The 13,462-nt window shown below is 37.0% G+C and overlaps 4 protein-coding genes across 7 annotated transcripts; 1 reads left to right on the top strand and 3 right to left on the bottom strand.

Moving 5' to 3' along the window:
• Window positions 1-435: 435 nt before the first annotated feature.
• gbb (glass bottom boat) lies at window positions 436-2,167 on the top strand. The gene has a single exon (XM_068288640.1). The coding sequence runs from the start codon at window positions 683-685 to the stop codon at window positions 2,048-2,050; it is 1,368 nt and encodes a 455-aa protein (XP_068144741.1). The 5' UTR covers window positions 436-682; the 3' UTR covers window positions 2,051-2,167.
• On the bottom strand, window positions 2,163-8,229 carry bgcn (benign gonial cell neoplasm). Of its 2 annotated transcripts, XM_068288637.1 has the most exons (6): window positions 6,655-8,229; window positions 4,626-4,979; window positions 3,603-4,571; window positions 2,863-3,541; window positions 2,667-2,798; window positions 2,163-2,463 (listed from the first exon to the last, which is right to left on the bottom strand). In XM_068288637.1, the coding sequence occupies exons 1-6, from the start codon at window positions 8,159-8,161 to the stop codon at window positions 2,361-2,363; spliced, it is 3,744 nt and encodes a 1,247-aa protein (XP_068144738.1). In that variant the 5' UTR covers window positions 8,162-8,229; the 3' UTR covers window positions 2,163-2,360. The 2 variants fall into 2 exon arrangements, with proteins under 2 accessions (XP_068144738.1, XP_068144739.1); XM_068288638.1 differs by lacking the exon at window positions 2,163-2,463 and having other exon boundaries at window positions 2,663-2,798.
• On the bottom strand, window positions 5,030-5,996 carry Pym (partner of Y14 and mago). Its single transcript, XM_068288641.1, has one exon. The coding sequence runs from the start codon at window positions 5,913-5,915 to the stop codon at window positions 5,289-5,291; it is 627 nt and encodes a 208-aa protein (XP_068144742.1). The 5' UTR covers window positions 5,916-5,996; the 3' UTR covers window positions 5,030-5,288.
• Window positions 8,230-8,657: 428 nt separating the features above from the next.
• On the bottom strand, window positions 8,658-13,372 carry TBPH (TAR DNA-binding protein-43 homolog). Of its 3 annotated transcripts, XM_068290604.1 has the most exons (7): window positions 13,018-13,371; window positions 11,036-11,299; window positions 10,650-10,960; window positions 10,382-10,586; window positions 9,674-10,320; window positions 9,445-9,612; window positions 8,658-9,368 (listed from the first exon to the last, which is right to left on the bottom strand). In XM_068290604.1, the coding sequence occupies exons 2-7, from the start codon at window positions 11,274-11,276 to the stop codon at window positions 9,285-9,287; spliced, it is 1,656 nt and encodes a 551-aa protein (XP_068146705.1). In that variant the 5' UTR covers window positions 11,277-11,299; window positions 13,018-13,371; the 3' UTR covers window positions 8,658-9,284. The 3 variants fall into 3 exon arrangements, with proteins under 3 accessions (XP_068146705.1, XP_068146704.1, XP_068146706.1); XM_068290603.1 differs by having other exon boundaries at window positions 10,650-11,299; window positions 13,018-13,372; XM_068290605.1 differs by having other exon boundaries at window positions 9,445-9,623; window positions 10,159-10,320; window positions 10,650-11,299; window positions 13,018-13,372.
• Between the last annotated feature and the right edge of the window lie 90 nt (window positions 13,373-13,462).

Genomic DNA, 13,462 nt, shown 5'->3' with positions numbered 1-13,462 from the left:
TACCAACATAAGGTAAAAGGGTCGAACTCGAGCAAATGAGTCCAACGAAAGAGACCAACATGCTACAAAAGAGTCGAACAAAAGAGAACGACAAGAGATAGAAAGAAAAACACACAATGCACAAGTATTTGTATCTTTATCTGTAGGCTACAAAACAATCCCATGACAGCTGAGAGCGATGGCAGGTTATTCGATAAATTTCTGTTTTGAAAATAAACACAAATAGTGTTGGAAAGTTCTTAAATAATTTAAATTAAAAACTTATTTTACCTATTCAAAACTAATATAGTAATAAAATAGGCACAAAATATTTAAATTTTTACAATTTTTCAAAATATTATATAGTTTAATTTATCTTCTACTCAAAATGTTCAACAAGTGCTGAAGTACAGGTGAACTGTTTGGTTCCAGCCCTGTTTGGAAGCGATCGCTCTGCCAACTTGTTGAGAATTGAAACAGCATCTGTAAGATTAAGATACATACAACAAATCTGTATACAAGTGCGTCAAAAAAAATTTTCCAAGAATTTTTTCACCATTGTAGGAAAAAAAGAAGAAACATCTGCATGCAGTTTAACTTCCATTTGGATTTGAGTGTAGCAACAAGGCCTTGGCAAGTGTAAACTGCAAGTTTACAAAATATTAACCAAACCCGACCAGACGTCCAAACAAACACACACAAAATGTTTTCGAATTTGAGGAGCCCTTCGGCATCTTTGTATCTGTCTCCATATCTAATAGTGCTGATCCTTTTTCTGCCGGCACCCAATGGTGTGGGAGCCACACAGTCAGGAATTTATATTGACAATGGCAAGGATCAAACGATTATGCATCGCATGCTCAGTGAAGATGACAAACTGGATGTTTCGTACGAGATATTGGAATTCTTGGGCATAGCCGAGCGTCCTATGCACCACAACAGCCATCAGCTCTCATTAAGAAAATCGGCGCCGAAATTCCTACTTGATGTCTATCATCGCATTACGGCAGAGGAGGGCTTGGGTCATGCAAACCAAGGCGAATCTGCTGATCATAATCGAAGATCGAAACGAGATGCCGATTTGGATGATGATTTAAATGATAGTATGGAGGAAAATCAGAATTTCATCACAGATCTCGATAAGCAGGCCATAGATGAAAGTGACATTATAATGACGTTTTTAAATAAACGAAATCATAATGTCGATGAACTCAGACACGAACACGGACGACGTCTGTGGTTCGATGTGTCCAATGTGCCCAGCGATAATTCCCTAATGATGGCAGAGTTGCGCATCTATCAGGATTCCAACGAGGGCAAATGGATGACAACGAATAAAGCATTTACCATTTCAGTATATTTAATTGGTGCGGGAACTACCGGCCAAACGACAATGGAAATTCTATCTTCTGTGAATACAACTGGCGATTTTGTTGGCTGGCTGGAACTGAATGTGACAGAAGGATTGCACGATTGGCTAGTGAATGGAAAGGCAAATCATGGCATTTATATAGGAGCACATGCTGTTAACAGACCGGATCGGGAGGTGAAACTAGATGATATCGGACTGTTAATACATCGCAAAGTAAAATTAGATGACGAATATCAACCCTTTATGATTGGTTTCTTTCGGGGACCCGAATTGATCAAGGCCACGGCCCATAACAATCATCATAGAGCAAAACGCAGCACTCAGCGTCGGAAAAAGAAATCCGAGTCGATGCATCCATTTTTCGATAGTCCATCGAATAATTCACGCAGCTGTCAAATGCAAACCCTATACATAGACTTTAAGGATTTGGGTTGGCATGATTGGATAATTGCACCAGAGGGTTATGGTGCATTCTACTGCAGCGGGGAATGCAGTTTTCCCCTAAATGCACACATGAATGCAACCAATCATGCTATTGTGCAGACTTTGGTCCATCTCATGGAGCCCAAGAGAGTGCCAAAGCCATGTTGTGCACCCACACGGTTGGGTGCACTTCCTGTGTTATATCATCTCAATGACGAGAATGTCAATTTAAAGAAATATAAGAATATGATTGTAAAATCCTGCGGGTGCCATTAAAAACTCATTTTGTGTAATCCAAGATTTTCATATAAAGCATTTCTGTGTACATGTCGCTTCTGTACTAACTCGAATATTTTTGTATCTAGAAATAAATATAAAAAGCAGTATCTAAAATTCTTCAAAATTTTCTTATTTTTCATGTTGAACAACATTTTGATTATTTTTGGAACAGTTAAGTAAGTAAGAGATAACCAAAAGTTCATAGTAAAGTGTATAAATTATAAAATCAACCGATTCCTTCTTTTTTTGGTGTCATCTGCATTACATTCATGGAAAACATCGTTTTAATTCATATCCAGTGAGTTAATTAAACGTTTTCGATATGAGCTATTAAATTATTATCCCGCAATAGAAATTGAAATTGAGAGGCCAATTCAGAATCCGAAGAATCATCCGTACGGAACGAATGTCTGAAAACAAATGCATTATTATTCATTTAGATTTATTTTTAAGGCTAAATTGGTGTAACCAATGAAATGAAACAAAATCTTCAGAAAATCAGATAACCCGTTTGTCTACTTGAAATACCAACTAAATTTTCAAATATGTAAATAAATTTTAAATTTTCAAATATGTATGTAGATGATTTTTCGGTACTAGAAAGATCTACTACCTCTTATGAATCCAATGATGTCGAAAGGCAAACAAATCCATTATTAGTTTTCCAACTCTTTTATCAATAAGACATGATATTAAACGTCCATCGAAATTGGGCACATTCACATTAATTGTTGCACATGCTTCCCTGAAACGGAATTGTGGGAAATTAAATGAATTTTTAAGAAAACTTTATGCGATATAGTACTTACAACATTTCGTATACTGGAATTGTATTACGAAAGTATTCCTTTAATGTAAATACACCATTCAAAGTTCTAGCCCGGCTAACGCTAAGCATTACATCTGGATTTTTGCTATAGAGTATAACAAATATGTGCCTATTTGGTGACTCAATTGGTCGGGCAAACTTTCCAAGCACTTTCTCAATGTATGTTTCATTCATATTGAGATAGAAATCATCAGCGGATTCCTTGGTGTGCAACAAAAAGAATTGTCTTTCTACAAAATGTGTGTTTAAGTCATAGGCCGTTGCCCGTGCTAGTTCTCTATTATCATCAATCTCCTGATTCCAACTGAAATGTTGATTTACAGCCAGTATATAATTATTGGGAATCTTCACAAATGGCTGATAATCAATTTCCGAAAATTTTTGGAAACCAGCCTCAGTCTCCTCATTCTCAAGAACTGTGGCCAATGTATCATACAGAAGGGAATAATTCGAGTTACGTGCCCACATCTCCGGATTGTTACAGTTTTTCAACAGGTAATGATAGGATTTAAAGAAATATTGTCGTGTCTTAACGACTAGTTCGATCACAGATTTTGGCATAACCATCCAGATCCATTCATCAATAAATAGGTTTACATTGCGATCATTTGGTGCAGGATTAGTATCACAAACTTGAGAGGAACGCAAATGGCTGGAACCTAAAAAGACAATGGCAATTAGTAAATGCCAAAGTTTAGACAGGAATCAATCTGACATTACCTGCAAATAGGGCAACCGCCAGAGGAACAACCACAGTGGCATATACAATATGATTTTTCTGCTTTGAGCAAACAATCCAGGGTGTTTGAAACTTTTGAGCTGACTTGGTAAAAGGTTCCAAAAAGTCACGTAGCACTGTATTCGGATGCAAATGAACATTGACCGAATACGCAGACTTTAGACAATTTCTCTCGTTGTCCACGGCACAAATATTTGGATACATTCCGCCTGTCAGGGCAGCCTTTACAGTGGGCCAACTGGCTGACTTTAAGTTAAGCGTTTCCAAACTCAGCGATCCTTCACTATGAACTAAATTTGCTGCTTCCAGTGCATGGATAATTTCATAACGTGTTGCATTCAGCCGTTCCATCAGGCCATTGAGTACAAAATCATACTCATCGGTTAAAAACAAGTATGTAGTCGGTTTCTTGGCCATACGAGAATGCCACTCTTGAAATAGACGCACAAAAACAAAATGATCCGAATATTGATTCTCAGCCAGACGAGCACGTTCATTCTTAATGCGACATTGTATAAAAATTGTGAATCTATCCCACAGTTGATCAATGTCCTCGTTGAATGGGATTCCCAATGGATCTGTATTGACCATAGCGCTTACTATGGTCAATATCGGGTCCAAACATCTGAGTAAAATACCAAAAATTAAAGTACGTCCCAACTGGCAGGGAACTGGAATATCCAACAGTCGACATCCAAGCCATGTGACTTCTTCTCCATCGTTCAAAGCTTCGATTTTCTTTAGAATCTGCACCGTATGATGTATATTTATCAAGGGTGGTGCCGATATGGCAAAGCTCAAATATTCACTAATCACTGTATATGGCGATAGCAATTTGACCAACAAACAAATCTTGTCCAGCTGCATTGACTGTAAGCGTGGTCGACTTATCTCATTAAGCACGCCGTAGTCATTTTTTGATATTAAACGAAAGCATTGTGTATCATTATCTGCAAGGAAAGGAGTCAAATGAAAAGTAGAGCGAGATACTTGGAGATACTCACCTTCGGGATCGAGAAGCGATTGCCTGCGAAATAGACAATCCTTGGCTACCCATTCATATCTGTCATAGACACAATAGCTATCACTATCATAGATCGATGTCTTATGACATGCCGTATCGATTTCATATTTGAATGAAATCCGCAGTGGCAACGACTCAATTATATCCGTGGCCAGGATAACCATTACGGTATCAGAACGTGCATTTATTATGGTCTCTACATACTCCTTGGTCATGTCCTCGTGCAATAGGAATATGGAAAACTCTTGCAGGTTCTCGGTCAAACAATGGCTTAACAACATGTAGTTCAATTTAACAATATGATAATAAGTGGGCAGAATTATTAAAATGTTTCCTGAAATACAACAAAAACGATCTGCTTAATACTCATAGAAAGGGATAATATGGACTGCATCAAAGAGTTTTATTTCGTTTTCTATTTTTTTGTAAAAATTACCTACAATTAATATATAAGCGACATTTGCTCTTATAGTTGTCTTAGTTATCTAAGAATCAATTTTGAGATGATTGCTCAGTTACAAGAACATCAAAGAAAAAAAAAGTAGAAACAAACTTTACGACAAATTACACTTATAAAAAATGGCGGTGATAACTTAATATTATATATTTGACAAGAGTTACAATGGCCACCAACTGATGGCGGCTATGATGGCCGCAATGCAGGATTATCTTGCTCCAGGGAAGTAATCTGCTTCAGGATTTCCGTTTTCTTTTTCACCTTCTCTAGCTGATCTTTGTCCAACTTTTTCTGCTCTCCTGCTTGTATCCGGCTTTCGATTTGTTCAATTTCGCGGACTTTCTTACGAAGTTTCTTTAATAGTTTGGCGGCATCTGCTTCAGAAGCGTCCTCCAATTTGAGGGATTCATCTAAAGTCTTGGCCAAGGCATTTACATTTTTCTTGGCCGCAGTTTGATTAGCCTTAGGAGTGTTAGTTGCTGCGCTGCTGCTGGTGGTGGTGGTCTGTACTTGTGGAACACTTGAGGATGGAGGAACGGTCTTGGTTACTTTCGCTGTATCGATCTTTTTGGCTTTGGCCTTTTCCTGTTTTTCGCGCTCCTTTTTCGCTTCGGCTGCTACAATTGGGCACATACCCGGTGGTACACCTGTCTGCCTCTTGGCCACAAATTGTTTGCCTTTACTCTCGTACAGTGGCACCTCTTCCTGTGGTACATAGCCATCCTTGACGCGCCTCGCCTTCCGCCATGTGCCATCTGGGCGTTTTGTAGCTGGGATAAATTTTCCTTCGCTATTTTCTAAATATATGCTCATTTTTGTTCAAGAAATTCCAAGGTAAAGTATTCTAAAAGTTTTGCCTTTGATACAAAAACAACAATACTTTGCAGAAAATGCGAAACTTATCGATAAAAATTGCAGGGCCTATTTACACATGACCGATCACATGCACGTGTAATCACAGAAAGCGAAATCGATTCGACTATATTTTAAGCAAGCAGCTTATTTCCCAATACAGAGAAAACAAAGCTAACTTGCTTTCAACTTCATTAAAAACTTTCGTTAAGACTTAAATAATTTAATCATATCTTATTTAAATATTTAAATATGTACATACATACATATACCTTATCGACTTCTCAAGCTTAAATTATAAATTTTTAAAGTAACCGTTCTTACCTTATTTTATTATATTAATATTAATATATAATAATATGATTTAATAGTTTTAAATCAATAAAACTTTGACGGTAGTTAGAGGATATTCTAGCGATAAAATGAGCTTCTTTTAAATTTTGTAAGCTTCTTGCCAAAAACCAATAAACTAATAGAATATTTTCAATCGGATAAAAAAATCACATTACGGCGGTAATAAACATTAGAATAATAAAAATTAGAACCCAACCAAATTCCCAAAGCTTAGAAACACTAGAATTGTTTCACCATTAGTTTCTTGTTAAACTTCCCTGGATCAAACCTTATAATTAGATCCTTGAGTCGAAGTAAAGCTTCAATTTCAGAGTGATTTAATAGTATTAAAAGCAAATTTATTTACCTGGAGGAAATTCCGGCTTAGTGCATAACATGTACATTATGTCGATTATCAAATCGTAGTCAAGGAATTCGGGCTTGGCATTCTTTACCACATAACCGTGCAGACTGTAGTTATTAAGGACATCGATGCACTCGCTGTTACCCTTCATGGCGGCCAATGAAATGGCATTCTGATGCTGTTCATCTACCATATAGGGATCCGCACCCATATACAACAAGAGACGTAGATGTCTTGCATTGTTCAATTGGGAGGCAATAAGTACGGCCGTTTTTCCACTGATCGAATGTCTGTAATTTATGGGTACTAGCTCATAGTTGATCGCATAGAGAAACGGACGAATGGATGCATCAGTTCCCAATTCCTCGTAGACCTGCAAACACTTGTCCATTTGTTCATTTCGTTGATTCTTATTTCGAAATACTTGAGGTAAATCCTTGTAGATGTCTGGGCCCTTGTGTATACCGGCCAATGCAATGCAACTGTGTATATCCTCCAGATAAAAAATCCGAGGACCAGTTGAGTGAAGACGTTCCATGCTGAGTTCAGCTCCCTCGCCAAAAAAATTTATAAATTGCGTTGGGCTGACCAACTGGGAGAGGAGAATTATTCGAAAATTGAAATTCTTATTCAGTGCATCGCGCAATTCGCCCAACAAGATATCAGTGAATGGTTCATGATTGTGGACATCGTTAACCACAAAGTGGCTTATGTTCTGAAACTTTTCGCTATTTTGGCTCACCATGGAACGTAGAAATTGTTTGGCTGTTGTATATATTATCTGAGTACTTGAACATAATATTGTGCTTTGCGGCACATCAATGCCCACCGTATTGCCAATTTCTTCGACAAAAAAATCGGACACACGCTGGCTATTGTGAATAGCAATGATAGGATCTATTTCGATGCACATGACTCGTAGGTTTGTCTTCTTTCGGTCGCTGTCATTGAGTAGTAGAAGTGGAATGTATACCGACTTGTCCCAATATAAATCTGCATTAAAAACAACAATCCGATGGGAATAAATTGAGCTCAAAATTTCCATGAGAGAGGAATAGCCGGGGAAACTTCGAAGGAAATCCCGTTGACTCTCAGTTTTGAAACGTGATATGGGCGGTTGTATTTGTGATAATGGCAGTTGTACGGCAAGTTTTGGAACCTCTATTTCAGCTTCCCCAAATCCTATATAATCGGGGCAAATGTCCAAATCCGTTGCCATCAAGGATGCGCGACTCAGCAAGGTAAACAAATTCATGATGGTTGTGGACGATAAGGTCAAGACCTTGGGATCTTCTAGATAATGTCTGCACGCTTGCTTATAGACTTTTATGGTCAGACCATTGTTGAAAACACAAAGCGACCGCAAGCCCAGCGCCCTGGCGGAGTTTATGAAAATTTGATGATCTGTTGTTCGAAAAGTGCATGGAAATATTTGGCAACATCGTCGTCCAGCAAGAAAATGTAGCAATTGCTGAGGTATAAATTTTTCTTCAATAATTTGGTTCATCATCTCTACCAAAAAAAAAAAAAAAAAACAGCTACAGAAAAAATGTAGTGTAAGACGTGAAGCACATATTAGAAATGAGTCTCATTTGTTTTCGGTTCCCGGCACCTTAGAACTAACAATAACGGCAAGTGACATCCGGTTCCAAGGGCCCTTAATTACATAATGTTTCACTTTCGTTTTAGCAGAGCACATAATGTTTCACTTCCCTTTGAAAGTCGAAATACCCAAAAATTTGGAATTCTAAATAATTTAGCAAAATATTTTTCATGTAAAAATAGTTCAATATAAAATCTTGGCTCCTAGATAATCTAACTGAAGTAAACGCTAAGAATGTTCCAATTTCATATGTTTCGAAACGTTGCATTCCATTATTCCAAATACCGAAAGGTAAACACTTTTATACTCTGCCATAGTATCTGCTTTTGAGACTCGAGTCGGAAAAATTTGGGAGCTGAAAGAAACCCCCCCATCCACATGAGAATAAAAAGACGGTGGAAAGTGGAATTTTCTTCATGACTTATAATTGTGAACGAAATAAATATACAATATTTCTTTAATTTTATACAATTAGTATTAATCTTTTTGTTTTAAGATATCTTTAATTGTGAAAAAGAGATATTATATTTTTTGGATGACGTTTCAAGACTTCACATCACTGTTCTATTCGTTACTATTATTTTCCCTTAATACAAATTTGGGAAAATGTTCGTCAATGGGTTTTCATTTAATAATTTTACATTCTGGCAAATTAAAATTTTCTATTCTTCCAATTACATGGTTTTTTTTTTTTTTTTTTGCTTAAACAAATTGCTTATAGCTCTCTTCATATCTTCTTTAAAGCAATAAGTATTTATTTCAAGTTTACAAAATTTCACATCGTCCAATATGTTTTTTCTTCTTCGAAACTTAAAAGATCCTGGTAATTTAGTCAACATCATTCTTGTTGGCAATTGTATCATACTTCGTCAATAGGACTCTGAGAATAAGCTATGACAAGTATTGTACATACATACACAATTTCAGGTAAGCATAACTACACAAACTTTAGTTAAATAAAATTAAAAATACCTAAATATATTTACTTCAGTACCAAAAAAAGACATATTGGTATCTAAATTAAATTGAATTAAAGAAAATTGGACTTGTCCACAGAATTCTGGGAGCCACTGCTCTGATTCGACCAGCCAGAGTTGCCGGGTGCACAGCCATTCTGCAAATAACAGGAGGAGGCAAAATTGAAGATATAAGCCAAATTATCCAAATTAAAAAGCCAGTAAACTACTAACCTGTTGGTCATTACAGGCAGAGTTGTCGACTTTGTTCATGCCACTGGAGCCTGAATTGTTTGGGTTATTGGAACCCTTGCGACCGCCACCACCGCCGCCGCAATTGTTTAAGTTATTTGCGTTGGAGTGACCTCCGTTTTGGGCCATCCATGATAAAAAATTGCCACCCTGAAAAGTAACTGAAAGAGTTTTTTGTTTGAAACAATGATAGGAGTGTTTAAAAGCTTGCCTGCTGATCCTGGTTTTGATTTTGCAGCTGATTACCAAGCATGCTCCACTGATTTAGGGCAGCAGCAACCAAAGCCGGGTTCATCGGCAATGTGTTTAAATTAAGGCCGACCCCTAAAGGGTTGTTCATATTTTGACCTTGATTCGATGAGCTCGATCCTTGCGAATTGATGCCTAATGCCTGCAAATTCGGCATATCCAAATGTCCCCTGTTCATCCAACCGCCACTGCCGCCAACGTTGCCGTTGTGCGGTTGATTCATGCCATGAAAATTATTTGGCCTATTATAGGGAATACCGCCACCATCCTGACGATTAATATTCCCGCCACTATTGTGACCACTACTATTGTAGCCGCCCCCGCCAGAATTGGCACCACCGAAATTATTGCCACCCATACCACCATAGCCACCACTGCCAATGTTGCCGTGACTATTAGCGATTGCCGAGTTATCACCACCTCCATGAGCATTGTGTTGGTTATTACCTCTGTGGTGTCCACTACGGCCCGAATTAATGTGATTCCCCTGGGGATGATGATACGAATGCATGCCGAAACTGTTTCCCGAGTTATAGTTGTAACTTTGTCCCTGATGATTTCGATTCTGCTCGGCTTTTGGTGCGGCATTTGACACATGTACAGAAACGCCTAAATAGAAAAAAAACCCATTAGTAGTTGTAATTTTTTTGAACGGTGTCAATAGAATTACCTTTAATTATATGATCCTCGCCGCAAAGTGATTGAGCCACATCTGGATCCAAAAATGTAACAAAACTGAATGCCCGGAATGGCCGAGGAATGAATACGTCTGTGACTTCGCCGAATTTTGAAAAATATTCGCGAAGATCATCGGAATTAATATCCTCGGTACAACGGCCGACGAACACTTTGCATGGCACTTGATGGCCCATCCCCTAGAGAAATAGAAAAGGATTTAATTCAAAAGTTCATTTGGTTTTAATTTTCGGCTATCTTACCTTGGAGTTGGGTACTTTGACTTCACACCAACGGCCATCGATGAGATGACGATTAGAGAGAACACGCATTTGTGCTTCATACGAACCGAATCGTACGAATCCAAATCCTTTAGATTGACCCGATTTCACATCTTTCTTTATCTGGGCCATGAGCACTTCGCCAAAGCTTTCGAAATACTCCCGTAGGCTATCTTCAGTCGTTTTCCATGGCAGGCCAAGGACAATCAAGTCTGTGCAACGCAAACGTGTTTCTATTCGTTTTGTTTTCGCCGTCGAGTTCTCCAAATTATCGTCACTCTTACGCTTGTTCTCTATGGGAGGTATGGATATCGGGCGATAAGGTGGACTGTCGATCTGTGCGGCAGAGCTTTGGAAATTCGTTATACCTTTTGGAAATACGCAAAAGTAGATGTACTCTCCCCAGCCCGAATCGACACTGGGTGGAAAAAGTCTGCCCTCATTGGAACGAACACCACGCACTGCTTTAGTGTCCATATTCCTATATTTAAGGCCACAGGAGCCAGGGAATTGGGCCTGTAAAGTGGACAAAAGTAATGTCCCATCCTCCTCGGCTGGCAATTCGATTGGCTCATCACCCTCCTCCTCTGATACTTGTACGAAATCCATTATGTGGTATTAAATATGAAATTCTAAAATGACACAGCAAATAAATTAAAATAGTTCTGCAACACACTGAAGATCCAAAACACTTGCACTCTAAGTGATCTGATCCAATCATCATTCAATCAACTGAAGCATCGCACAGATATACATATCTCGTACTCTCTCTCTTTCTTTCTCTCTCTCCTTTCTAAAGAAATACTATATATGTATGTATAGGATTACAGACAAATACAAAACACTCATTCCGGGACTACATTTTTTAAAAATAAAACTCACACTCTGTTGTTTTTTTCCAAAAACCCATACACAAACAATAAACAATACACAGACTCACAACAACAACTCCTTTTACAGTCAACAATCATACCAGACTCAAATCTAGAATTTAATATTTATACATACATACATACATATGTATGTCTATACACCGAGTTAACTTCGGAATACCGATGTTTATTAGATGCGTTTTTTTCACACATACACGCACAATAATCCTGAGAAAACACATAAAAACTAACAACATTTTATACAATATCCCTTAGGTCAAAACAATAATTATTTAAAAATCCTATTGAAAAAATAAACCCTAGACAATAGACAGCAAAAAAGTCTTAGGACCCTGATTTTTTCCTTGAAAGCTTGACAAAATTCATGGATTGAGTTTTGTCGGCCCCTGAAATTACAGTCTTTCAAATAATATTCTTTTTTTGCGGGTCTTTTATTGTTTAACATGTGAGTTTTCGAAGTGGTCGTGCAAATTTTGGTAAAACATTGATTTTTAAATAAATATTTGCAAATCAATATTAAAGTAAATATTTTAAGTAAAATCAAATATGTATTTAAAATGATGATATTACATTGACCCAAACTAAATCATAGTGATGGTTTTTTCAAGCATATTTCAATCAGACAAATTCTTCTATCGATTTCTTTTGAATGCTAATCAAAGAATGGAGATGTTTCCTTCTGTGCGTTACAAACATCTGACCAAATTAATAATACCCTCCCTCTGCATGGGATAAATCTTCATTAAAGGTCAAATCAAAACCGGTTCACATTTAAAAAAGAAAAAATTGTAAAATTAATTAAAAAAGAGTCTAATATATAATTAAAAGATTTTATGCCATATTTTGTTTGGGTTTTCTTGAAAGTGTGGTCTAAAAGTGAGGTTAACTTTTTTTTACTTTAGTTTTTCGTTATATTTTAACTTAAATTTGAATTATTGAAAGGAATAAAAATGTTTTCTTTTAAACTCAAACGAAAACAACGGTTAACCGATATTCCTTTAAGTTTATTCTGCGCAGAAGCAATAAAATAAATATCGAATAAATAGAATGAGTATTTCTATTCATCGTTACTCTCTCACCATCTCGCTCACGCTTTCGCGGCTTGCCCTGTGAGACATTGTTTCTGAAATGCTAAAATGTTTTATTTTTTTTTTTGCAAAACTCTGAATGATTTTAATATACTAGAAATATAATTTTTTTATTAAAAGAAAATTCTGTTATTGGAAGTATTTTTCATTTTTTTGAGGGGTGAGAAAGTTTGGCGTACTTATTGAAAATGTGACTGGAGTTCCGGATTTGATCGGCGACATAAATAAAGACACAATATATACAATACAATAAGAAAAAAAAAAAAATTAAAGCCATGCAATAAACATTTTGAAAAGGACCAGCGATGACTATTATGATTCCCATACGAACTTCTAGACTTTTTACTAAATAAGGGTACACATTCTTACTATTGATAGGGGGTAGTAGACGCACAATCTTTTTTTTTTTTGGTCGAGCTCACACACGTAATGTTTTATGTTGTATGTGTATTATATAGTTTTATGTATTTCCATTTACGCTTGCTCTCTCTCTCTCACTCTCACACGATACGGATTCAAATGCACACTCAGAACCAAAATCACTTTTGCACGCTCGTTTCTCGAACACAACACACGCCAAGTAATGCACATTCACTTTCAATTAGTTTAGTGCGTTAAAAATATAAGAAATATTTACAATTTCATCGTTAATAAATTTGCAATCGTTAAATAAACCATATCTCCTGATTATAACACAAATAACTCCGACGCCGTAAGAAGAAAAAATTTCTGATAAAGAGTGACCGTGTGTTGAAGTTAAACCGTTTTGGTGTTACCATGCATTAAACTAGAGATGGCCCTATCGATATTATCG

This window comes from Drosophila tropicalis, unplaced genomic scaffold (genome assembly GCF_018151085.1).
Source record: "Drosophila tropicalis isolate 14030-0801.00 unplaced genomic scaffold, ASM1815108v1 contig_593, whole genome shotgun sequence".
Lineage (NCBI taxonomy): Eukaryota > Metazoa > Arthropoda > Insecta > Diptera > Drosophilidae > Drosophila > Drosophila tropicalis.
The sequence above is the reverse complement of the archived record's forward strand: the minus strand, read 5'-3'. Positions and strand labels throughout refer to the sequence as shown.